Below are 26113 nucleotides of genomic sequence, written 5' to 3'. Positions count from 1 at the left end.
TTGAGGAAATCGCCTAAGAGCTGTCCACCAATTAGATGGTCGCTGAGATGTAGCAACAATTCAGTAACTTGATCTCAACGGAGAGGTTCTGACGCAACTTGACATCAGAACAACAATAACTACGGAACCCATTCACGCCATCAAATGCTTCCGTCAGTGTTCAGGACCATCCCGTTGAATGACGAAAGAGGCAAGCACTTGCCGGGGTTCAGCTGCTCGAAGCGGCAGCGGATCGGGTGGAGTCGGCAATGAGCACGTGATCTTAGATGACTAACGATCCCGACATGGGTCCGAGAATCCAACTCCAATCCAACAACCTCACCCGTGAGTGCCAAACGACTCAACAGCCGAAGTACCGCGCGCCCGCGAACGCAACCCCCATCCGCCCCTCACCCATCACCGAAAATACGTCAATTGAGACGTCCTTACCTTCCACTCGCTCCTCTCTCGAAAAAGGAAACTACCTTTCTTCCCGACCCGACGATGACGGCGATACGACCGACCGCGGCCATCCGCGCCGCCCGCGCCATCAAGACCTCTGCGGCCGCTGCCCCGACCACGAGGGCTTTCTCCGTAACGGCCCGTCGCGCTGGTGGCGGTTCCGACTTTGATCCCCCTTCTGGCTGGCTCTGGGGCGTCAAGCCCGGTGAGAAGTACGAGAAGGAGGGCTGGGAGACGCCTTTCTACACCCTGTTCTGCGGAGGCATCATCGCCACTGGCGTTGTCCTTGCTTTCAAGCCTGATACTTCGTGAGTGGCCACTCCTTCCGCCGCATAGATCCGTCGATATGGAATGCATCGAATAGAACTTGAAAGGCTCAGGGTGCTCTCAATATCGGTTGTGCCGGGATGAGGCAATTTAGACATTAGGATTGTTTGATCTGTGGCTAACATTACCTGCCCGCACTACAGACTCGATACCTGGGCCCTCGAGGAGGCCAGGCGGAGATTAGAAAAGGAGGGCATCCTGCCGGACCCCGAGAAGTGAAATGGAAAAAAAGCCAATTTCTGCGACCACTTGCCATGAACAAACCACTGAATCAACTTTTTTCTTTACCTGGAGCTTGGTTTTTTGAGAGACATATCACCTTAGAAAGGAACGGAACGGAAGACACAAGGAAAACCGAGCCGCGAGGATGGAAGATGATGTTCTAGAGAAAGGATGGAGCGGAGAAACAGGGAGAGAAAGAAATATTTCCACAGAAGGGGAAAGCAAGCTCGCTGCCGATAACTTCTCACGGCGACGGTGTCTCTTTCTATTTCCCTGGGGAAAAGTGTATATGACCTGCCCTTGAACTAGCTTTCCTTTTTTTTCACCGCCCTTTTTTTACTCAACCCCGTGAGGGCCTTTCGATCTTCGTGAGCCTTCTGCAATGACTAGATTTGCTATTGATGACGCATGGCATAGGGCTACGGAGCTTCGTGACAATACCTCGAAACTCAGCATTTGATATTGTTGAGTGTGTATAGCGAGGAAGACATCCAATGGCGCCAATGGAGCTTTAGCAAGTGAATATTGAGGAAAGCTACTAATGTGACCTCTTCTGGTAAGCTACTTGTTCTTATCGAACCTTTGGCCGTCGTTTCAACACGGATTGATGTAGCCCAAGAAATGAATCTAATCAATCATAGAAGGAGGGCGGTGGGTTATCGCCGATGCCAAACTCATTCACTACCAAAATTGAAATCCAGCCTTTTTCTTTTTAACAATCATATTGCACGCTTTCCAGTTGGATATCTACAAGTCTACATGCCGTGCTGACAACCAAATTTATGCAGCAACATCCGGAGCAATGTAGCTCCACTCGTGCTCCTCGTCGCCATACTGTCTTGCCTCCATCCAGCCCTTAATTCTTAGGGTGATCTCGCCAGACTCCTCGGCCTCGGTGAGACCGCAGTTGATGGACTTGCCCTTCCAGGCAATGGTGCGGATAGGGCTGACAATGGCAGCGGTACCGGCACCAAAGGCCTCAATGAGGCGGCCTTCCTCGGCCGCCTCGTCGAGCTCCTTCATGGTGTACTTACGCTCCGAGACCATCCAGCCCTCGGGCACGAGTCTCTCGCGGGCGAGAGACAGGACGGAATCACGCGTGACGCCCTCCAGGATGGTGCCGTCGAGAGGGGCGGTGACGAGCTCCTTTTGGCCTGTCTCCTTGTTCTTGATGGCGGCGAACATGTTCATGGTGCCGACCTCGGTGACGTACTCCTCCTCGCCAAAGAGCCACAGGTTTTGCTGGTGGCCGCGGCTGGCGGCCTCGAGCTGGGGCACGATGCAAGGGGCGTAGTTGGCGCCGAGCTTCTTGTCGCCGACGCCGCCGGGCCAGGCGCGGACGGCGTAGTCGGTGGCCTCGAGGGAGACGGCCTTGAAGCCGGTGGGGTAGTAGGGGCCGACGGGGGAGGCGATGACGTAGAGCAGGGCGGAGCCGGGGGGACCGACGCCGAGGGTCTTTTGGGTGCCGATCATGGTTGGGCGGAGGTAGAGGGAGTAGCCGCGCTCGTCGGGGATGTAGTGCTTGTCGAGGTTGACGAATTTGGAGATGAGCTCGATGAGGGAGGTGGGCTCGAAGGTGGGCAGGGCGATGCGGGCGGCGGACTTGTTGAGGCGGGCCATGTTCTTGTCGGGGCGGAAGAGCCTGACCTGGCCGGACTTGTCCTTGTAGGCCTTCATGCCCTCGAAGCACTCAAAGGCGTAGTGGAAGACGCAGGTCGCGGGGTCGAGGGAGAGGTTCTGGTAGGGGACGATCTTGGGATCGAGCCAGCCCTGTTCTTGATTCCACTCAATGGTGAGCATGTGGTCTGCGATAAACGGTCAGCAATTGCAACATTGAGTGATGGGGAGTTGGGAGAGGAGGCAGTTGACTGACCAGTGAACTTGCGGCCGAAGACAAGCTCCTCGGGGTTGCCCAGCGTTCCGGGAGTCTTTGTCTTCTCAATGGTGAGTTTTGAGGCATCGAGGCCCAGAGGCTTGGCCGCAGAGGCGGCGGCGGGCTTGACGCTGTAGAGTCTTGCTGATTGCCATGCGGTGGCTAATCTGGGAGAGCTGCGGGGGACTCTGAGAGCGCCGGCGGCGCGGGGGAAGAACTGGCGCATCATGGCGATCGGTCTGTTTGGTGTTTTGGTTTGGGTATAAAGCAGAAAGTGAAGAAAAAAGGAGGAGGTTGAGGATTTTCTCAAAACCTTAAAACACAGGAACAAAGATGCTCAGATAAATACTCAAAGATGGGAGAGCGAGTGTGACTCTTTTGCAAAAGGAAACCGAGATACCAAATCCTCAATTGCGGTCAACGGTGAACCAATTGACCAATCCAATGCTTGATAAAGGACAGACAAGTGTAGTAGGGCGAAGGGCGCAATTTGAGGATGGCGTGTAGGGTGCGGCAAGAGTCAGGATTTCGGAGCGTTATCGGACTTCTAAGCCGTTGCTTTCCATGCGCCGCCAGATCCAGAGATCCAAAATTGTTCGTTCAGGGTCCCGGCTCCGGAAGCGTCCCGCTATCTGAGGTGCAGCAGGTGCATGGCAGCATGGTCAGCACGCAATACGTACCTGTCAGGTACTGATTTCAAGATGGTGGGGATGATGTAAGGAAACCTACCAGGTACCTATGTATAGAGCCAAGCTGTCCCAAATGGAAGACCTTCTCCGTAGCTTAGGTCAGCCATCCAATTGGTTCAGTGTCTTCTGTGCTTCCCCTAAGCTGCGATCAGAAGGTGGGCGCCCCCAATCTCAGTGCAGGTAAAGGTGTGCCCAACTTATTTGAAGCCGAGCCTTACCTTACCTTACCTTAGACGCAGGGGTGGGCACTGGCAACTGTGGGATCATCGCTAAAAAGCATGGATGGTCATTTTGATTGGACTTGAGACGCTCTTGCCTATCAGCGACGTGGAAGTCGACGCGGCTGAACGAGAACATCATCTTTGGGCCAACTTGCCAATTTCATGTCACTGCGCCCTGCGTCTGCTGTCTTTTATTGAATTCAAGTCCATACCAACTCCCGGCGCATCTCCGGAAGCTTCCTCGATTAAGCCTCGTCGGAGGTCCCTCTTGACATTTCCAAAGTGTCCCCTCCACGGTACCCTCCACCACCTACATCGCTCGTGGTCAAAGACTACGTTCCTCCTTCTGAGTGTGGGCGCGATTGACTTGACGAACGTCCCGACTTGGCGCAAACCCCATATCTGCCTCCAGACCGTCATGACGATCGAGTTCCCTCAAGTTCCGTTTCCTCCGCCTTGACGACGACGTAGACGACCCACGTTATAAGACATACCACAACCATGTTCTCCTCGGCACTCAAGTCGATATCATCGACCAACATCACCGCGAACTACTCCATCTCCTCGACCCAGACCTCGTTCGCCGGCCCATGGAAGATTTACGACTGCAAGAAGAAGTCTACCGGAAAACCATACAGCGTATTTGTGTTTGACAAGAAGGGGCTCGACAACCATGGAAGCAGTCTAGGCAGATCAAGCGCGTCCGCCTTCAAGCGAGCCACTGAGGAGGTTATCGAGCGCCTGAAGAAGGAAGCCTCCAGCTTGGCGAAGCTGAGACACCCGAGTGTTCTCGAGCTCGTCGAGCCAGTGGAAGAAACAAGAGGTGGTGGACTACAATTCGTCACGGAAGCTGTCACGGGCTCTCTGGCGGCTCTGCTGCAAGAGAAGGACGACCAGGAACGGAGTGGTGGGGTTGGCGGCCGGTCGAGTCGTTATGTCACCGAAGATTCTGATGGTGTGCGCCGGCGGCGCGAGTTGGAGATTGACGAGCTCGAGATCCAGAAGGGTCTCTTGCAAATTAGCAAAGCTCTGGAGTTCTTACACGAGAACGCTGGGTTGGTGCACGGAAACCTGACACCAGACGCCATCATCGTGAACGCCAAGGTCAGTGCAGCCTATTGGTCTTGATAACCATGCACTGTTGCTGACTCGAAACAGTCCGATTGGAAAATCAGTGGTCTCGCTTTCTGCGCGCCGTCAGAGGGGTCCAACAAGCCGACCTCCTTTCAACCCATCAGCCTGTCAGAGGTGCTCAACCCAGACCCTCGACTGCCTCGTTTCGTGCAGCTGAACCTCGACTACACCTCTCCCGACTTTGTCATTGACAACAACTTTACCCACTTTGCCGACATGTTCTCATTAGGTCTCCTAGCCGTGGCCCTTTACAACTCACCACATCAGTCTCCCATCGAAGCTCACGGCAGCTTATCAACATACAAGAGAACATTCGCCTCGTCATCCACAGTACCGTCTGCTACCAACCAATTCTTATCATCACGACCTTTACCCAAGGAGCTGGTTCAACATGTTTTGCCGCGCCTGATAACACGACGACCTGCTCAGCGTCTCACAGCAAAGGAATTTCAAGAAAGTGAATACTTCAACAACGTGCTTGTTTCGACAATCAGGTTTCTGGACGCTTTCCCAGCAAAGACTCCAAACGAGAAGGCTCAGTTCATGAGGGGACTAGTCAAGGTTATGCCTTCATTCCCCAAGACTGTTATGGAGAAGAAGTTATTACCAGCATTGCTTGAAGAGATGAAAGACAAGGATCTTATAGCGTTGATTCTTCAAAACGTCTTCACCATCGTTGATTTACTACCCTCTGCGAGGAGGGTGTTTGCCGAAAAAGTACGGCCAGCATTGAAAGCAACATTTGCCCCACCCCCGAAGAAGGACCAGGCTCCTGAGAGGGACCCGACGAAGGATGCTGGGTTGATGGTTGTGCTCGAACACATGTCTACAATCTGCAACAACTGCAATGGCAAGGAATTCACTGATGGTAACAACACCCACAACATGAAAATATCTAGCGGGACATACTGACAGCTATTTAGATATCTTGCCCGTTGTTTACGCAGCAATCGAAGCACCAACACCGGCCGTTGTTGACGCGGCCCTGAGAGGTCTACCTTCTATTCTACCAGTTCTCGACTTTAGCACCATCAAGAATGAGCTATTCCCAGTCATTGCGGCCGTGTTTAGCAAAACGAGTAGTTTGGCCATCAAGGTGCGCGGCTGCCAAGCATTCGTCGTCCTGTGTGGCGGAACATCCGACGCGGAAGACGATGGCCTCGATGCTTTCGGTACTTCAAAGAAGAAATCAACTTCGTCCTCTAGCATGCTGGATAAATACACCATGCAGGAGAAGATCATTCCGTTGATCAAGGCTATCAAAACGAAAGAGCCTGCGGTCATGATGGCAGCCCACGGCGTTCTGCGAGTTGTAGGTGAAGCAGCCGATGCCGAGTTTGTGGCGATTGACATCCTTCCCATTCTGTGGCATATGAGTCTCGGCCCTTTGCTCAATCTCAAACAGTTCCAGAGCTTCATGGACCTTATCAAGAAGTTATCCAAAAGAGTGGAAGACGAACAGACTAGGAAGTTGCAAGAGCTCTCTGGTACCAACGGCAGCACTGCCGGGGCTAATGAGGACTTCATGGCCTTTGGCGGCGTCAGTGGGACCTCTTTTGATGCCTCCAATGGAGCGACAGAAGACGATTTTGAGAGCCTTGTCAAGGGCAAAACGACACGAACGTCAACTTCGGATGCATTCTCTAGCTGGGAAGAGACACCCGCTGCGGCAGCCAGAGTTACCTCGCCCGCGCCCGGGAGTAGGTCAGCAACTCCGGCCTTTGCGTGGTCAACTCCGAGTCCTACTCAGACAGCACCACCTCCAGCGCCTAAGCCTCAACCTAGTTTCCGGACGGTGACGCCTGACATGGGTTCTTTCCAAGCCATGACTCCAACATCGACTCAATTCTCTAAACCTCTGCAGCCAACTTCGCCAATGTCGCAGCCAGCGGCACAGCCCAGCTCATCCATCAACTGGTCCACGGCATCGGCAGCAACTTCTAATCCGTGGTCGTCGTCGTCAACATCGACGCCGGCCTTCTCGGCCGGTAACTCCATGTCGCCACCTCCGAGCTCCGCTTTTGGTGGAATGAGTACGCCCATGTCCAACATGTCGCTCGGTGGGCAAAGACCAGGCATGTCACAGTCATCTTCGTTTTCCCTGCCGCCACCGCCCGCCGGTAATTCGACGGGTGGCTTTTCCGGATCTTCCGGGTTTAGCCTACCGCCGCCTCCCAGTCACACGCCGCCTGTGCAATCAGGCTTGAGCGCTTTCAGCAAACCTGTAGCTAGCACTGGCATGGGCATGATGAGTCAACAATCGATGAATGGCCTGAACAGTATGGGCTCGCGGCCTGGTATGGGTATGAGCATGGCGTCTAGCGGCAGCATGAATAGTATGATGAATAGTAACATGGGTATGAACGGCGTGGCTGGCCTTCAGCAACAGCAGCAGCAACAGCAGCAGAAGCCCCAGCAGAAGAGCGGGTTGGATAAGTACGAGAGTCTGATTTAGGGGGCTTTCTCTGGAAATAGCACAGCTTTGGTTGCAGTCAGGGCATCCCAGAGTTGTTTACATGATACACACATGAGTTGATACTTTGTAGAGTTGCGCAATTCAGGGCGTTGAGGGACCGTGCCAGACATTTCTTCATCGGTCGAAGAGAAAATGCCATATGATTCTAAGTTGATGTGTATATTTGCCATTTAAGAGCAAAACAGTAACTCGCTATTACCTACTGATATTGCTAAGAGAGTCGGGGATGAGGAAACTCTCACGACTCAAGGGGTTACGGATGGCGCGATAGCAAAAACCGAAGCAAAAGCGGAATTAGTGTTTGTGGGCCGAGAGTCCCCCCCGCAAAGTCAACATTTTTTGCGAGTTGCGTGGACTGAACAGGTTTGTTGGCGTGGCACATGACGAACGAAAGGGTCAGGTAGATTTTGCCGGTGTGAAGTCTGCCAAGAACGGAGCGCTGATGCGATGAAGCCCTGTCGACTCTTTCAACCATGGTACATAATCCAGAGTCGTCGCTCGCTCTGGTCGGACAAGATGGATTTCATTACAAGTGATAACTCGAGCATAATTATGGCACTTTGTTTGAATGAATGGTGTGGTTTGGGAAAGGAACGGATATGTTTCATGAATGGGGGAGAGCAAAGGCTTGTCCATGATGCGATGATTTGCGGAGAGAGTGACACCTGCGGTCCCCGCCCGGAGGCGTTTAGTTACGCAAATCCATGTTCAAGAGTCGCCGACCACTTTCTTGACGGTTCGCCATGCTTTGCTGTTTCTACGTCCTTTCTGGGGTTGAGCCCGTCTCGTTCAAGCAGACATCAGAACTCATCTTCTTGGAAAGACATATCGATGGAAAACGATAAAAAATAGATGGCCATTAGAGACTCAAGGATACGGGCGTAAAGTACCTAGCCTGTGAGGGAGTACCATCACGTTCCCGATGATGTCTATCCGTAGATCATCATGGCACTCCGTCACTTCAGACAAGTGTAATACATTCAGGTTTACCGCCGTGCCGCCCAAGTTTTGGCTTATGATTGAAATAAAGGAAATTGGGTTTACCTCCTCCCCCTTCTGACAGAAAGCAGTAAGAAGGAGGCGTCCAGCACGACTGGCAAGCCTGGGCTGGCATTGGGTTGGATTTGGTTAATTAGTATTTGTTCTGGGTAACGCAACCAGCCGGGTGTGTGATGGTGGGCGACCGAACGAACCGCGCCGGTCAGTCACATGCAGGACGGAGCCCTTCGAGTGAGGTGAAAGGTAGGGCATTAAAATTGGCGCTGGCTCTAAACACTCGTTTACCGGCCGTTTAGAGAAAGATACCTACTGCTGCGGCATATGATTGTCGTTGCATATTTGGGGATGGGGGGGGGGGGGGTGGTGGTGGGCTGAGCCACGGTTCTCCTTGAATGTAAAGTAGAGGTATCGGATGGCTTCCTTTGAGTTATGTTGGTAAAGTCGTGTTGGTGGTCACTGATGGGAATGAAGGTTCTGTCAAACGAGAGAGATTGTTTCTTTCATAAAGGACTGGTATTGTTCAGAGAACCGGGCGGTGAAGCATCTGGTTTGAACTATTTCATGTTCGTTCGGATGAGTTGATTCCCATTGTGATGGAGTCCGGCAAGGTTAGATAAGGGGGTGAGTACATTTCTTGACGCCAAGGGGGTTAATCATCCTGGGAGCGTCACTCGCTCGGATCAAACAAGTCAAGCCAAGGTCACAGCAAAGTCAGAGACTGCATGAGACGGAGCAACGCAATAGAAACTCCAAAATACGCTCTCTTGACAAGAGCAGCCTTCCAGAGTTGATGCGATGATTAACGAATTGAAAATACGATCGCAAGGTGATGCAATTTCACGATTTCTTCCATGAATATGATGACAGCGATTATCGCCGATGGATCTCAATGGAGGTACTATTCGGAAGTGTGGCGGGTACAGTTAGGTACGGTGAGCATGACGGATTCATCTGATTGGAGGGCTGCCACTCGTGTACGTGTGAGTGTGTGGTGTGTCTTGGACCCAGTCACCAGTCTACCACCACCCCGGTCAGACATTAGGCGCAGGTAATCAAGGTAATCATTATATCACAACAAGGAACAAGAGCGAAGGGACGTTCGCCGCAACGGGGGAGGCAAGGGAGGGGAAACCGAGATGGCATCAAGCGTGACAGATCCGGTAGAGAGTCTTTTCACCATCGATGCTGATAAGCGGAAGACCACTAAAGGATGGCCGAGTTTCATTTGAAGCCAGGTTCCGAAACTCTCTGATGTGAGGACGGGTACGCGGTTGAGAACGGAGGAGGATGAACGATGGTTGGATGTGTGTTTGGTTACTAGATTTGGTTGGACGGATTTGTACTGTACACGCACACCCACACACTCCTTCTTTCTTTCGTCTTCCTCCGTCTCCCTGTCCCTACACTCTAACTCAGATAATACGGTTTGAGTGCTTTCATCGAGCGAGCGATTTGGAGTGGTTCAGGTGGCTTTCCTGTCTACCTGTGCCTGGCTGAGCATTGTGTTCAGGTTCTCCTCACATTCCTTGCCCTTATGCTCGTCGCTAGAGACAGATGCCTTGGCTCAATTCACGTATCTAACTTAACCTTGCCCCGACTGACATACTTTGACAGCGCGCTGATAGTTTATTACGTCTCATCCATCAATCAATGGTCCAACTCCATCGCGCTGATGGAGATGTAGAGAACTTGGGGGGCAACACACTGGAATAAGACCGATCGGATTACAGAGCAAGCATGATTAGGTAGTTAGCATGGCATTATTGGATTTGTATTCGCGTGCGTCTACATCTGCCTCAGCTGAGTATTGCTAAACTACGCTTCCATGCTTTCATGTACCTTAGTCTACTAAGACGGATCCCCCCGGTCAACCTTTTTGCCTTTTTGATTGCCCTTCCCGTTTTTACCTGGCTTGGTTTTCTGGTGCTGTACTGCGTAGGTCGTCGTACTCGTTCGTTCGATCATTCGTCGTATCTGTACTTTCTTGTCCTTTTAATTACTTTTGCTATGTAACTCGGCCGGTCGGTCGCTCACTCAGTCACGCACTCTCGGTGCCACGTTCCAACCAGAATACCTTTTACCCACTGATTTGCCTACTCGATCGTCTCTACGGGGGCCCAGATCTCGTTCGCCCGCTTCCGTGATTTCCCTTTTCCCTCTCTCCCTCCGAACTCATATCCCCTTCTCTGCGCAGTCGACCACGCACACACACACACAAGTGCTTTTACTTGCTAGCCTATTTTTTTCTCATTAGCCCAGCTTCCTTCCCTTTCGATTGCTTACCTCCTCTCCCTCTTGCTCTTGCCATCTCTATGGCCTGCCTGGTACCTTACCTCACCTTACCCTCTTTCTCACCAAAAGTAGTCATTGAGGTACTCTACACCTAAACCGACGACGACGTTAGCTCGCTTTTTTCACTCAACTTCCTTCCCACATCCCCCTTCCTCTTTTTCCCTCTCCCCCTTCCCATCCTATCCGGAGACCGGGGACCTAATTTGAACAAGTCCCTCCATCAATTCTAGGCCGTCGCTTCCGTTCAGTCTCGGTCGGCTTGTTTCTCGCCAACCCATCGCAACTCTGCAACTCAGTTTCTCTCTTTATCCCAGTCTCTCTACCATCAGACGCGACTCAAAGGGAAACCAACTTCCGGTCCACCCACCACTTGTTCCATCATCCACTTGACTTTGGTGTCAACTCTTACCGTCTACCCAACTCGCCTCGCCGTTTGTTGGTTCTTCGCCGCCTCCCGCTGTTCACGCAGAATTGCAACTGATCCATCTGCTGCTTACCTGCTTGCCTGCTTGTTCAATAAAGACCAGGGCTCAGTGTCATATTCGTCACGCCACCCTAGGGAGATAACCGACAAGTTTCGAGCGAAAAAAGGCGGAACTCGGCCACCGCACTCAACTTCACTCACAGCCAAGGCATCCTTTTTTTAAACCCTCCTTCTCACACCCTTGAGGGCCCGACCGTCTGCAACTTTGTCAAATCTTCTTGCCCATCCACAGACACACTCGCCTTTTTACTTTCTCTCTTCTCTTTGCACAAATCCATCAAATCGTCAATCGGTCTACCTGGACTCGAACAAGATAATTTGGTAAGAGCGTAACAGAGAGAAGAAGAGGTCCAAGTGTCGTTTCTCTCTCTTACGCATTTCTGCAGCCAACTCTTGCCGCTCTTCATTTCCCCTTCACCCAGCCCATACCAGCCCAGTCTTTGTCCAGGCTATCATCCCGCCTTGTCTCACAAATAAACCTGTCGAGTGGTCGGCAGTCTCGCGCCCCATCCATACAAGCAGACACGTACGCCCAGCTAAGTGAGCCTACTTTACTCTGCTTGGTATCTGTCAACTTTCAAGCTTCATCTCATCACCCCTTTATCCACGAAGGGAGGTCTCATCAGCAACACCGTCATCCCCTCATTTCTTCCCATCTTGCCGCACAGAGCAGTTGTCAACAGGACGAAGCCCAAGATGAAGACTCAACGGGCGGCGACAAAAGCCGTCACGGTCAAGAAGCGCAATAACAACAAACACAAGAACGCCGCGTACAAGGTGGACACGTTTGAGGTACCCGAAAATCCAACCCTTGAGGACATCAAGCACGCTGTCGGTCTTCAGGAACTGGAAGAACGCGTCAGAGATGCCAAAGAATCTGCATGGGAAACCGACTCTCTGCTGGAGGATGCCATCGCTGAGATGGGCGATGCAAAACTTTCCTCGGATGGTAGGTCTATCTCAGTCATTCATTCACTCACTCACACACTACCCATGCGGCGAGCATGACAATTCCTTGCTACCTATGCTGGGATTACGTCTTCCTCTTATTATCCACTCTCCCTCGATCGCTTCTATTACCTGATTGCTAACTCGTGCCTGAAAGATCCGGACAGCTGCACGCCTGACGAGGCCATGGGCCTGCGCCACCAATTAAGAGCGCTTGGTCCCGCAGAATTCTGTAGAAGAACCGTGGACGCCGGACGCTACACGGCCAAGAAGCTATTGTCGGCATTTGGCCTCAAGCCTCCCGCCTTCCTCGAGGGTGCCGAAGATGAGGCCTACTTCAGTCTCTTGTCGCTGGCCATCAGCCGAGAGCTGTCTAAACGCGCGAAGTTGTTTCGCTTCAACACGGTGGACGACGCCGTGGACCTGCTACAGCGGAGCAAGAACATCATCGTCCTAACTGGTGCGGGCATCTCTACCTCGCTCGGTATTCCCGATTTCCGCTCAAAGGGTGGTCTCTATTCTCAACTTGAGCATCTGGGACTCAACGACCCGCAGGAGGTGTTTGACATTTCCGTCTTTAAGCATGACCCGACCATCTTCTACACCGTTGCCAAGGACATTCTGCCGTCGACCAACCGTTTTACACCGACTCATGCCTTCATCTCCATGCTTGAGAAGAAGGGCAAGCTGCTTACCAACTACACTCAGAACATTGACAACCTTGAGGCCAAGGCCGGCATCTCTCAGGACAAGCTTATCCAGTGCCACGGTTCTTTCGCAACCGCGACTTGTGTTCAGTGTCGCTTCAAGTGCGATGGCGAAGAGATCTTCGCCGATGTTAAAGCTGGCAAGATCCCGCGTTGCCCCCGCTGCATCCAAAACCTTCGTCCCAATGGCAGCAGTAAGCGCAAGCGCTCGGCGGGCACCGAAAGAAAGCGCCGCAGGTTCAGCTCCGACGATTCGACGTCAGACGGCGAGTACGACATCCCTAGCGTGGGCGTTATGAAGCCCGACATCACCTTCTTCGGCGAGGCGCTGCCTGATGAGTTCAGCAGGCGTCTGACGGAGCACGACCGCGACAAGGTGGACCTCGTCATCGTTATCGGTACGAGCCTGAAGGTGACGCCGGTGTCTGAGATAGTATCCTGGCTACCGGCCAACATCCCCCAGATCTACATCTCGCGCCAGGCTGTCAATCACATCAACTTTGATATTGACCTGCTTGGCGACTGCGACGTCGTCGTCTCGGAGCTGTGCCGCCGCGCCGGTTGGCCGCTCGAGCACGAGATGGTGCCCCAGGACCAGGTTGTCAAGGTGAACCCGGACGGCGGGTGCGTGAGCAGACACGTCTTTGAGGTAGTCAACCCCAAGCAGCCGCCGCCGCCTATGCAGCAGATTTCCAAGCCCGAGACTGAGGCCGAGACGGCGAAACCGACAAAGGGACCCAGAAAGCCTCGAAGGTCGAGAGACGCTGTCTGAGACTGGAACTTCTTCTTGCAAGTTGTCAACCACCTCACCCTCGCTCTCTTACTCGCTTTTCTTCTTTCTGTCCGCTCATTGTCTCTACCTACAGATACTCTCTCGTGCCCTTCTCGCTTTCTCAGATAATTGCATCTGAGAGCGCTTCACGCGGCACCCGTCAATGGTTTAGAAGGGTGAAGAATGCCCATATACGGTACCTGATTCGACGAAACGACACAAAGCCCCCAAAACACAAGACGGAACGGCACTATTGCCGGTAGCAGCAATGCAAGCGTCAACGAACAGCCTGGTACCGCAACCTACACTCACTGCCCCCGGTCAAGTCTCGGGGCTTTGTGGCTGCGGGCCATCGCCACGTCGCCCCCTTCTCGGTTTTGGCCAGACACAGCGCGTCAGGCATAAATGGTTTTTTCCTATTACTCCACAGCGCAACACAGGGCAGCACCGCACCACTTCGGTCAGCGAATCCGTAGTTGCGCTCTGCACCAGCCCTCTCACCCTAAGTAATCTCGACCTTTTGGAGTCTCTTCATATGGCAGCCAAAACGGTCATCGCGTTGTTCCCTTTACGGAGGAATACATCAACTCATAACCTCAAACCTCAAAACGAGGTTTTCTTTTTCTTTCCTGATACCACAGATTGCGATGTTTTGAGCCCTTTTTTCACTTGCACTTGCTTTGTTATTTTGTCGGCTTTTAATTCGAAAACGGAGGTGGAACAGGGCTGACAGAGGAAAGGAAGAACGTGGCGGAAACGGCGTTTGAGGCTCTCGCGAAAGGAAAACCCATGCACGGTCTGATTTGCCTGGTGTCTTTAATTTGTTTCGTTTTGTCAGAATACCTAGAGAGAGGGGCCCTAGAGAGGCTTTTTCCCCCTTTATTTTACGCGCGCACCCGCGCAAATGTCCGTTTTTCTCTAGAGACAGAAACTCAGACAGAAAGGTTCCCGTTTTTTGATAGTTGATCAATGGATTGCAATCATCAAGATGTCAACGATACTAAGGAGTTCAACATGTGCACTGTGACGATGGTCTCTGAACAAGCTATATCATAAGGTACATACATAGATGTGAATGTAAGCCAAGTCAGCGCAGAACGGCCCAGACAAGGCAACGCTGGTTGAATCTCGAGTAAGGCAGCATTGGTGACTCAAGCATTCTGTCACCTACCCGTCTTACATGCGCCAAAGTGCATCCACCCCCGCGAACCATACTTCAAAAGTCGAGTGGCAACTCAAGGCTGTCCAAACAGCCTGCTCACCGGTGTGACCTACCCAGCAAGGCAACCGAACAGCGCAACTTACTATACGAACGACTGATTGAGGGTAACCCGGTGCTTGGCAAGGAGGGCGGGGGCGGGACTGAGGTTTGGTTGCTTGCGTTACCTTTACGTGTATCTGCCTAGCAGGCTACCACGCACCACCGTTCTTCTCATTGAGCCTCACTCGCGTGTTATACCTTACCTTGCCTCACCTACCAACCCCCTTTCAAGCCTCGATGGTGGCGGTAAAGCCCCTTACCTTTGCCCTGCCTTGTATTGGTCACAGGATATCTGGGTGAAGTTCACTACAGGGCGGGGGCGGACGGGAGGGTTGATTCGGGGATGTAAGTGCCGGGTTCAAGCGAGAACTTGCAACAATGCCTCAAGGCAAACGCGACGCCGTGATCAACGAGGATACATCAGATGGCACGATCAGCTGACAACCAGAAGCCGTATCTTCAGCAGCAAACCTGCCTAGAAAGCCAGCTCGACGTTGTTGCGGTCACAGCATCCCTAAGTAGGATTCATTTAGCCATGTAATCGGGCTAAATTGACAGTGTGCCACTGGCAACCATGGCGGTAAACCAACCTCGCCCCGTCATCGGCTGCATCTGGTTCTTTGTGTCCGAATAGTGTTGATGTTCAAGTTCGTCTCGTATACCTACTAAGATCAGCGACACCGCCACGAAAAGTGTTTCCAACACCCGCCCGCTCGCCAAACCTTTCTTTATCGAGTAATTTCTGGTGAGTATTGTTGGTTTCTCATGAAGGCATAAAGTTAGACAGTCTGGTGTTGAGATCTCTGCAGGGGGGTAACTAACTCGCCTTCCAATCTTTCGACATGACTGGCCAAACCATTCGATGCCTCGTGATGAGACCTCAATCAATCACTGTCGTGGATCGTGGGTTCTCATGGATTCAGTCAAAGTAAGACGGCTTCAACCGTTGTCTGCTCAGCTACTGCCTCTATCGCTCATTGTATACAAGCATTGCCCAGCTGTTTCGTCCTGAGAACTTCTGCATCTCAAGAATCCACCTTTCACTTTACATGTCCCTTGGAATTGCGAATTGAGAAATTCATCTAGCCACGTCGTTAAGAATATTTTTTACTGATTATGAGTTCCCTCTTAATATGTTCAGGCTTTCGTCCCCTGGTTATCCTGTTAGGTCTGCATACGGTCATCGGTCTAATAATAATGTGAAAGCAAAAAAGTGAGGGCTCAAAGCCTCCTCAAACGGGATGACCGATTGTCGCAAAACCCCGCGCATGAGAACCAAATACTCGTACAGATACATTGCGCGCTCTGAAATTTTTCTTTTCGCTCACAAACTCCACGTGACCATATGTAAGTGATGTCGCCAGTACCGGGCAACAGTTAATGTACTCCTCATTGCTTGGCCGTCTTCTCATCTCCGGCCTTCTCGTTTGTAGTGGTTTCCTCCCGGGGTTCTTCTCTGATCGAGTTCTCTCGAGAGACCCCTCTCCTAACATTATTGTCAGAGTCGTCGCTATCCCGACGTCTCCGTTCGGCAGGCTGCCAGTTGGCAGCAATGCCAGCAGCCACAATGCCGGCCATGACGGTAGGAGCACCGAGGGCCGAGTTGGAGCGGCTGCGCGAGCTGCGAGAGCGCTTGCGCGACTCGGGTGTTGCGGCGAGGGAGCCGAAGCTGTCCTCTCGTGTGGGCGTAGAGGGTGACTTGATAGAGTTGCTACGCGAGTGTGACGGGCTGCGCGAGCGAGCAAAGGTTTCGCGGGGGTGCTGTACAGCGAACTTCAGGTTGTTCAAGCGTCCACCCTTCATGCGCTTGATGAATGCCAATTCATCGCGGACGTCGGACAATGGCTCCGGATACATCTCGAACTGCTCCTCATCTGAGACCGTGAGGCCCGGAACGGAGTCCTTGGCGCGGCGTTTGAGGTAATCGGGGATCAAACGCTCAATAAGAGCGTCGGGGATGAGACGGATGACCACGCCGAAAGGAATGGAGATCAGTCCAAGGATAATGGCCATAGCCCACTGGGTTCCGGTTTGACCCTCGTCGGCGATCTGGAACGCGGCTCCGCCAAAGAAAACAATGAGGATCTGTCCACCGATCATAATGGCGCTGATGCCAACGAAGAACATGTTCTTTGTCAAGCCCTCGAAGATGTTGAAGTTGTTGTCCAAGCGACGGTTGCTATCAAGCTGTTAGTTCCTCGAGTTCGAGATAACGAAGAGAATTTACACTTACTTCCACTGGTTGAAGATCTGCATCCACACGAAGGTATTGAAAACCAACGTGGCGATCTGATCATCAGGGATGTGCTCCGGACCAGGAACAACGGTCTCCTTTCCGTAGAAAAGCATGAAGGTGATGGCGAGTTGGTAGACGGCCTGTCCGAGAATCATCTTCCACATCGTAGTTGTAATGATAGATGCATTGCGTCTTTCAGGCTTTCTGTCAAGAACGCTGTCTTGGGGAGGATCAGTAGCGAGGGCAAGGGCTGCGAGCGTGTCCATGATCAAGTTGACCCAAAGCAGTTGCACAGCAGTGAGGACTGAAGTGCTGCTCACGGCAGTGACAAACGTGAGAATGACGGCGGTAACGTTAACCGTAAGCTGAAACTGGAGGAATCGTTTGACGGCATCGTTGACAGCACGACCCCACTTCAAAGCCTTAACGATCGAGTTGAAATTATCGTCCATAAGAATAATTGACGAAGCTTCCTTGGCAACCTCAGTACCCGCAATTCCCATGGAAAAGCCAACGTCGGCTGTCTTGAGCGCAGGGGCGTCGTTGGTTCCGTCACCGGTCACAGCGACAATGTCTCCCTTTGCCTTGAGACGCTTCACCAGGATTCGCTTGTCCTCGGGACTCGAGCGGGCGAGAACGCAGAGACGCGGGATAATGGCCTCTTGCTCAGACTTGGTGAGGTTGCGGAACTCAGGACCCTCCATGACAAGCCCATTAGGTTGCAGAATACCACATTCCTTAGCGATAGCTTCAGCCGTAAGCTTGTTGTCTCCAGTGACCATGCGAACCATAACGCCCGCCTTCTGGCACAGCTTAACAGCCTCCGGAACTCCCTCGCGCAAGGGATCCTGGATACCAACCATACCGATAAAGGCCATCGTTCGGAACATGAAATCGAAGTCGACCTCGCCTCCATCAACGCGACGGGCATTGCGAGGGGGCCACTGTTCGAAGTCCCTGTAGGCAATGCCAATGGTTCGGAGTGATCGGGAGGCGTAGGTATTGATTAGGGTGTTGACCGTCTGGAAGTTGGCCTCGGTCATCTGTACAAGGGTGGCATCCTGAGACGGGTCACGGAAAATCTGGTTGCACTTTCCGAGAACAATCTCGGAAGCGCCCTTAACGTAGACTCGGGCACCTCCTCCGGGAAGCTGAACGACGATTCCCATACACTTGCGACCAGAGTCGAAGGGAATGAGTTGAAGAATCTTTGCGTTCTCGCGTTCCTCAGCAACAGGACCCATGCCGAAGTAATCACGCGCCAAGAGAAGCAGCGCGGTCTCCGTCTTCGATCCAACGTATGTCTTCTCGCCGTCAACCTCACCTTCAAAAGCCGTAGAGTTGAGTGAGATCGAGTTGACGAGGATTTCTTTGACCGGTGCACTGAGCATCTTGGCGAATTCCGCAACCGAAATATCAGCAGAGGCATCGAGAGCAGAATCATCGCCATCGTTGGATCCGTCAGGACGCAATCCGCCAAATCGGTGGGTAGTACCAATAGTGCCAGCAACGACTTGCATCTTGTTTTGTGTGAGGGTGCCGGTCTTGTCGGAGCAAATGGTATTGGCATTTCCCATGACCTCACAAGCCTTGAGGTGCCTGACGAGATTTTGATCCTTCAGCATGCGTCTCGTAGCGAACGAGAGGGCGAGCGTGACGGCTAGGGGAAGTCCTTCGGGTACAGCGACAACGATAATAGTAACAACGGTAATGACGATGTTGATAAAATCCTGTCCCTTTTGAGCTGGGGTGACCGAAGCCGGTTGCTTGGGGAGCTTGACGAGGAATTCGATGAAGAGGACGATGAAGAGCAATAGACCTGCAGCGCCTCCGAGCTTGGCGATGTATTCGGCAATGATGTTAAGCTTCGACTGTAGGGGTGTAACCTCCGGGTCCTCGTCCAAAGCCATGAGAGTCTTGCCGAATGATGAGTGGATACCGGTAGATGTAACCATAAAAGTGCCAACGCCTTCCATGATTCTGGCGCCAGATTGAATGAAAGGATCCAGTTTCTTCGGGTCATCGCCGTTCTGAATAGCTGTGAAGACTTCCTCGCCGTTTCGCTTCTTGATGATGTCCGATTCTCCCGTAGCTTGAGACTCGTCACACTTGACATTGAAGCCTTCAATCAAGATTCCGTCGACGGGGATCAGATCACCCGGCTCAAGGTGAATCACATCTCCAGCCAAAATATCGTGTACTGACAGCTCGATGGTCTTTCCCGAGCGGACGACCTTGACGTTGCGATCCTTCTTCCTCTTGTTCAACTTGGCGAATTGCCTCTCTTTGCTGTAGTCGTTGAGGGATCCCACAATAACAACGATGGCGATAGCAACCACAATGGCAACACCTTCGACCCATTCAACCTTTGGTTCGTCGGGAGCGTGCGGCAAGCCCACTGTCTGGTAGATACCAATAGCGAGTGAGACTACCGCGGCAGCTGTCAGAAGCATGAGAACCTTATCCTGGTATGTAATCCACATTAGCTGAAGAAGAGTCTTGCCCTTCTTCTCGGGGATCCGGTTGTCCTTAAAAATGCGCTTGCGGTCGGAAAATCCGCCGTCGTCATGCTTAGCGTGGTGGCCAGTGTTTTGTCTCGCGGGGGCTGCCGGGGTTTCGCTCTCCTTGAAATCCCCAGATGAGTGAATGTGAGCCGTTGCGTCGTTGAAGGAGACTTGACCGTCTAGGTGGACTTCATCCAAGCTCAATCCGGCCTTGCGATCACTGCGAAGACCCTTTGCAATACCAGTCAAACCTCCAAGAGCGTAGTATGCGCCCAAACTCTTCGGGTTGAACATCTTGTTAAGCTGGCCAGGCGTAAAAGCAAAAGGGTTGTTCTCCGCAACGAAATCTCCTTCACTGCCCTTGTCTGGACGCAGAGCGCTATCGTCGTTCATAATTTTCTCGTTGGACATGGGGCTGGGCTTCATAGTCTTTTCGGTTGACTGGCTCAGTACAGCAATGGTCTCGCCCTGGGAAGACATGTCGTCGGAATCGATAGAATTCTGTCGAGAGCGCAAGTTGCTGGGAACAGCCAGGAAGGCACGGTCGTTGCCTCTCAAGGTCGCAACAGGACTGGACACATTGTGCGGGCTTTGGGGCCTGCTGCTATCCTTGGCGTCGAAAGAGGTGTCGGCACGAAGCTTCGGTTTCGATGGCTTCTCTTGGGAAGCTGACCACGGCGCACCAACACCTTCCGGTACGGTCGTCGGACTGACTGCCTCATCTTTGGGCGATCCGGGTGAGTTGGACACGTCTTGTTGGGTTTCCTGAGCCATGGCTGGTGCAGGACTTGTGGTGTCGACACCGGTGGCAGACGGGTCTATGGTGATGGTCGGGCTACAGAGAAGAGAGTCAGTCCTATATCCAACTAATCGTTCAGAGGCCAACGGATGCCGCTGACTGCAAACGTACGCTCGATTCCTCCGTTGCGGCGCAGGGCCATCTTCGGGGGTAGAATTCGGATCCATGGTTCCCAATCAAGCTCGACACTGCCGCCTTGTTGCGGCGGCGTGTGATGGTGAAGCGAGGCAAATGAAGTGCGCCAGTGTGTACGAAAGAAGTGGTAGCGTGAGGCTGTGCCGGTAAAGGAAGGAGGCAGCCGGGAGGCGAAAGGAGCGACGATATCCAAACGAGGTAAACTATTTTTGAAGATACAATGGCGAAAACCTGTCGTCAATGTTGAAGACTAGGTTGAGGTTGGCAGGCGTGTTGTAGTTGTATTATGCAGAGCGCAAGGGCGCGTCGTGGTGTGATATCGATGAGGGTATCCGCGGTCGTCGGTCTCGACAGTGGATATCGGCGAGTGCGTATGACTGCACGACGTCCTAAGATGAGTAGAAGTGGTTTTGGTAAAGGAAAACGTTTGGTATCTCCTTCTCTCACTCTACATTGCGGGACGCAAAGGAATGGGCAGCCAAGCAATCAGAGAAAAGAGACAAGGCGAGGGAATGATGCGATGGGAGAAAGATGGGACGTTGAAGTTGGTTTGAATCAGTCCAAGTCCATTCCCAATTCAAAGCGCCTACTAGGAGCCAAGACTGGAGTAAGAAGAGCTTGAGACAAGCCAGCGACTAGATCAGGTGGCTGTCTTGGTAGTGATGTATCCGTTCGGTACGGCCTGGGAAAGAGGGACCTTGGGGGCAAATGAACGAAATCCAGGACGACAGACACAGGACGGGATGAAGAGGAGGTTTTGCCCCTTGTCACGTCTCCTCTGTGTTGAGCATTTCGTGGGAGGCGGCGGTTGTGCCATGCCATGGCATGGTCTAGAAAAGATGAGTGAGAGTTTGGATCTCCCACATGTGGTGCCAAGAAGGAGGCAGTGCAAAGAAGTATACCTCATTGGACGGAGGGAAGGTCTCTACAGGGGTAAGCCGGTGTATTTTGTACTGGGAGTGCTGCTACTCCGTTTGCGGGTTAGCCTGCCCGTCGTTGCTGGAAGGGGTCCCAGTAAGGTACCTAGGTAGCTTGTCAGGAGAAAGAAGCTCATCAACGCCGTACACTTCATGTCTCGACGCCTCCCATAGCCATTGCGAAGCTACCTCCCTCTACATATGGAGCCCTGGCTCGCTCTCTCCTCATCACCAAAAGGTGGGAAGATCCACCCCGGCCCCGTGTGGGGCAACTTCCCATTTCACACGGTACGTTGCCAAGGCCAAAGGTACCTTCTTCTTTTTTTTTTCCCCCTTCCTTTCCACCCGTCGTGGCAGTGACGCCCTTTCCAGCCAAGTCCTTCAAATTCATTCCATTAGAACAGACCATCATCGTTGCTTTTTCCCCAAGGGTTCGGTCCCTTGAGACGTTCAGATTCTGGTTCGAAATATGACGCCAGCCGAATCGAACCGGTTATATTTCCAATATCCCGATTCCCCCGTTCCCCAAACATTGGATTCGTCTTGCTGCTGACTTCACAGGTTGTCAAACTTCATTTCTCAACTTACTACAGACACTCCAAACATCTGGGCGGTTACTACTATTACCTTGCCTATATATGATGCGTAACCAGGTGGACTTATTGGCCTAGGGTGTTTTGCTTGGAACAGGCCCTGAATCAGGACGAGAGCGCGACGACTGGATAGCACATGCTCGCTCTTATCAAATTCAACGGATACCTCTCGCTCCACAAGCCCACCGTCGGCGCTACCTCAACTTTGACAGCAGCGTTTCTATACTCCGTACGGAGCACGCAGTGCGCATCTGCTTCATTTGTTTCGACATCGTGTTTCTTGGCCGCTGCGGCACCGACTCTTATAGCGCCCCATACGAATGCTGCGTAGGCACTCCTCGTACTCTGTACAAAGTCACACCAATCATCTGGCCATGGGTCTTGCACTCGTACCCCCAAGAACCGACCTCCATCCTCGAGGCTGAGCGCCAGCTTGACTCCCGACGCCCGGCGGCTATTGAACAACCTGTCAAGCTACGTAGGAATCAAGCTCCCTTTTGAGAGACTCCAAACGAGGACTGGCTCGCCTTGGCTGATACTGTTAGTCGCCTCACGGATAAGCAACTTGAATCATCGATGAACCTAGGGCTAGCGTCTTCTGAACCTGCGACTAGAGGAGCAGAGCAGCACAAGTTGCCCACGCCCATTAACTCCCGTACAAGTCCAGCATCTCGATAAGATCTGATTCAGCCATCTTGGTAGTCTTCAACATGACTATCTACTTAGGTTCTGGCAAAGTAATTGGAACTTTCGAATCCAAAAACACCCACAGTGCGACAAAGTGTTCGATCGGGCCAGACCTGCGGGTGGGATGGCAGGCTGCAGTGGCCCAAGATCGACAGCCAGAACAGCATCCTGCAGTACAAAGCTTTTACATTTCCAATAATCGACCAGCTTCTTACTCTGTAAGCCCCCTTCCCCCGTGCCGCATCTTCTCTCTCTTGGTCTGATACACACGACGGCTTTTCCGTTGTCTGGGGGCTTCCAGGGCTCTTCCATGTGGTGCTGAAGCAGGCGTTCTCGGGAGGCATACCAGCCATCCACGTCGAACATAGCGCTTTCGCCTTCTTTCAGACACTTGTGCCGTATCACATCTAGATGATTGTGCCTTGCCTCTTGTCTGGTTTGGTCCGGGGTACCGGGGATCATGGGCATACCAAAAAGCAAGGACGTGCCTTGTTGAGCGAGTTCGGATCATCGCATTCCAACAAGCCGTCTCGGAAGAGATGAGATAGATATTGCATCACAAATCGCATCTGTCATTTAGGCCACTCTGGTTTTGCAAATCTCACATTCGCATTGCCTGACCTGCACTGGACAGAAATGGCGCCAATAAGTAGACGGAAATATGGCGACATTGACCATCCTGTTCTGTGCTACGGCGGTTAACTGGCTCGTTGGGATGTGCGCGCTGGCTTGCCCAGTCTGGCAGGTCGGGACCGGTTGTTTGATACGAGCAGCAGAAAATGCACCAACAAATCAACCATCGGCCGGCTGAGGTGGTGTCCGCTTGGTGGTCTGTCATCTCTTTCAAGGCCGACGTCAGGTACGCTACACTATTCGTACTGTCTCTACGGATACAGATATGCGACTACGAATACAAAGTACCGGCTCGAGGTTCAGAGTTCAACAGCGGGGCAACGCAGCGACAGATGCCAAAACGCCAAGACAAATTTTCATGCCAACGCTCGATGGGGCTCTTTAGGATTGCACTCGAACCTGCATGGCTTGTCCCTTACCTTATCTCAAGGTTGGACAAGGTCAGGGTTTGCACGAGATGTCCGCCGATGCTCGCCTCAACTAAACTTCATGGTTTGAAATTCCACGAATTTTTCGCAAGGTGTAAAGTTGCATTGATTGTACGGATATTTGCGCGACAGCTTCTTCTTTTTTCCACTCCTCTTCTCGGTCTGTCTTGACGGGCGGCACGGCGGCCACACCACTATCGCGGCACAAGACCAAAAGAGGCACCGCAGCCAGGCTCCTACTCGACGATCATGCACAATGACGAGCGACTCGATTCCTAGTCGTAGCTCTCACGTTAGATGGAACGCCCCTCCTCAGATTCGAGAAGGATGGTGTGGCTTACTCCAAGTTGATCGCGCACATCTGACGTCTTACATGAACGGTCTTACTTGGAGCTTCTTCTTCAACACAGCAATTCCTCTCAAACCCGCAGGAGCCAGGAGTAGTAGCATCATCATCATCATCATTATCATCATCATCATCATCAGGGTATGTCTCAATCATCATTGAGAGCTGTGCATACTACAGGCGAACTCCGGAGGCACAAGTCCGGGAAGTGGGTGGAAAGCATCAAGTGCTAGGCGAGCGAAACCTTTTACAGTTCAAACTTGCCTTCGAAGCATTTGGGTCCAATTTCTCGGCCATAATTCTACAGTGGAAGAAACGTATTACGGAGTATGGACCCGGGCCAGAGCAGTCAGAAGCAAGCAACAGCTGGATTGACGACCACCCACAATTTTCATCGCATTCCCGAATCCCTTTAGCAGCTGTCTTTGTCAATGAGTGACAACAGGCGAACCGAACCGCTTGGCATCCATAAGCAAGATGATGCCAAGACCAAAGTCGCCAAATTACGACAGTGGCCGCGTCTGTTCAAAGATGAACAATAAGACGGCAGGTTCTCTGATTCATGCCGGATGGGACGTTTCTCCTATTTTGCAGAGGCGCAAGAGTTCAGAGTTGCAGTTGGGTTCTCCAGCGCAATCTTGGCCTGCTCCGCTTGTTTGTTTTGGCGCCCTGGACACGTTGGCTCTGCCTCGAATACCAGATACCATCCCGTGCTCCCCTCGCACCGGAATGGCGGGTGCCCACTACTTAATTCCGTTACCGACATGAGAGGCATCGGGGCCCTGGCCGAATCGGACGGGCATGGGCCACCCGTGGGACGTGGGTGAAGGAGACGGCGCCACGAAGGTCCAGACTTTGGAGTCTCTGAGTCTTTGAGTCCTTTTCTGGAACTCCACATCCCAGCTTCCCGCGAATGCCAGAAACCTACTGTTTCTCCATGGTCGGTCGGCCTTGCCTTGTTGACCACGGGCACACACGATGCCATGCCATGTCATGCTATACTTTGGATTCGTGCCCGTTCTCGGTTACCGCTCTGGGCGCCCTAGATGCCCGGTCTCTTGACACAAAGTGAGTCGATTCGCTTAGCAGGGCTTTCTTCTCTGCATTGTCATCATCATTCCGGTACTTGATCTCCCGGCCCTAACCCTCGAGGAACCGATCTTGACCTGTGGAATGCTTGAACGCCTAGATGTGCAATAGTGTCCACAAAAATGCCTGCCACCTTCGTTTTACATAGTGCACGTCTGTGGGTGTCCTGCCGCGGCAACCCAGCTCTGGTGAAGGCCTAACAAAGACAAACCCATTCATCTCACAACTTTTGACTACAGCCTCTGGATGCCTGACCGCAGTCCGATTCCAAAGAAACTAGCCGCTCTGGATTCGGTAGCCTCGACGCCTGAAAAGGCAGAATTCCCATTCAGCCGACGAATCCGCGGTCACGGCTAGCATCAATCCGTGGTCAACCTGGGAGTACCACAGCTTTGCTCCGGTTGCTTGTCTCCCCAACATCCGAGAGCCGACGAAACATCAACATCCAACCATCAGCCAATGCCGTCTAACACCGTCCACCATCCGACCCGAGGCCTCTTCACCTCCGCATCTTGCCCCGCATCACGCGAAGCTGTCGGTGGTATAATCACACATTTGAATTCGGCCCAATCAACTAACAACTCAAAAAAGAAGTAGTCAACTACAGAAGACACAAACCTTATCGTTTCTCATCCGAAGAGCCAGTTTGCGTCTTGACTCGCCAGCTAAACAGAGTCCCAAAAGACTTCAAACTACCTTTCCAGTCCACTGCGGTAGTTGACTTCCAGCTGAGCCGGAGGTGGCCTTCCAAGCTGTCAAGTTTCGTCAACGACATCGGACCCCAGCTAACCGACTCTCAACCCGCTCGGTTCCCCCTCTCAGACTCGCAACTCGTGATATTCAGCTCGACCTTCACCCCTTCTAAATTCTAGATTCTAGATTCAGGTCTAGACTTTCCCA

At 52.5% G+C, this 26113-nt stretch overlaps 7 protein-coding genes across 7 annotated transcripts; 5 read left to right on the top strand and 2 right to left on the bottom strand.

Annotated features, from left to right (window-relative positions):
• Positions 1-483: 483 nt before the first annotated feature.
• CPAR01_13034 (NADH:ubiquinone oxidoreductase 11.6kD subunit) lies at positions 484-987 on the top strand (the record flags this gene model as incomplete). The annotated part of the gene is made up of 2 exons (XM_060497288.1): positions 484-749; positions 912-987. The coding sequence occupies 2 exons, from the start codon at positions 484-486 to the stop codon at positions 985-987; spliced, it is 342 nt and encodes a 113-aa protein (XP_060343681.1).
• A 783-nt stretch (positions 988-1770) lies between these two features.
• CPAR01_13033 (branched-chain amino acid aminotransferase) lies at positions 1771-3092 on the bottom strand (the record flags this gene model as incomplete). The annotated part of the gene is made up of 2 exons (XM_060497287.1): positions 1771-2795; positions 2864-3092. 2 exons carry the CDS (start codon positions 3090-3092, stop codon positions 1771-1773), a joined length of 1254 nt encoding a protein of 417 aa, XP_060343680.1.
• A 1182-nt stretch (positions 3093-4274) lies between these two features.
• On the top strand, positions 4275-7362 carry CPAR01_13032 (clathrin-coated vesicle protein; the record flags this gene model as incomplete). The annotated part of the gene is made up of 3 exons (XM_060497286.1): positions 4275-4877; positions 4932-5775; positions 5831-7362. 3 exons carry the CDS (start codon positions 4275-4277, stop codon positions 7360-7362), a joined length of 2979 nt encoding a protein of 992 aa, XP_060343679.1.
• A 4492-nt stretch (positions 7363-11854) lies between these two features.
• On the top strand, positions 11855-13585 carry CPAR01_13031 (Sir2 family protein; the record flags this gene model as incomplete). The annotated part of the gene is made up of 2 exons (XM_060497285.1): positions 11855-12107; positions 12264-13585. The coding sequence occupies 2 exons, from the start codon at positions 11855-11857 to the stop codon at positions 13583-13585; spliced, it is 1575 nt and encodes a 524-aa protein (XP_060343678.1).
• Positions 13586-16235: 2650 nt separating this feature from the next.
• Positions 16236-20552, bottom strand: CPAR01_13030 (calcium-translocating P-type ATPase; the record flags this gene model as incomplete). The annotated part of the gene is made up of 3 exons (XM_060497284.1): positions 16236-17025; positions 17080-20421; positions 20497-20552. The coding sequence occupies 3 exons, from the start codon at positions 20550-20552 to the stop codon at positions 16236-16238; spliced, it is 4188 nt and encodes a 1395-aa protein (XP_060343677.1).
• Positions 20553-21638: 1086 nt separating this feature from the next.
• Positions 21639-22531, top strand: CPAR01_13029 (uncharacterized protein; the record flags this gene model as incomplete). The annotated part of the gene is made up of 2 exons (XM_060497283.1): positions 21639-21725; positions 22109-22531. 2 exons carry the CDS (start codon positions 21639-21641, stop codon positions 22529-22531), a joined length of 510 nt encoding a protein of 169 aa, XP_060343676.1.
• A 965-nt stretch (positions 22532-23496) lies between these two features.
• On the top strand, positions 23497-24563 carry CPAR01_13028 (uncharacterized protein; the record flags this gene model as incomplete). Its single annotated transcript, XM_060497282.1, has 3 exons — positions 23497-23576; positions 23911-24265; positions 24378-24563. The coding sequence occupies 3 exons, from the start codon at positions 23497-23499 to the stop codon at positions 24561-24563; spliced, it is 621 nt and encodes a 206-aa protein (XP_060343675.1).
• Positions 24564-26113: the final 1550 nt, after the last annotated feature.

This window comes from Colletotrichum paranaense, assembly GCF_030867605.1.
Source record: "Colletotrichum paranaense strain IMI 384185 chromosome Unknown Scaffold_12.1, whole genome shotgun sequence".
Lineage (NCBI taxonomy): Eukaryota > Fungi > Ascomycota > Sordariomycetes > Glomerellales > Glomerellaceae > Colletotrichum > Colletotrichum paranaense.
Note: the sequence above shows the minus strand (reverse complement) of the source record. Positions and strands in the feature narration are given on the sequence as shown.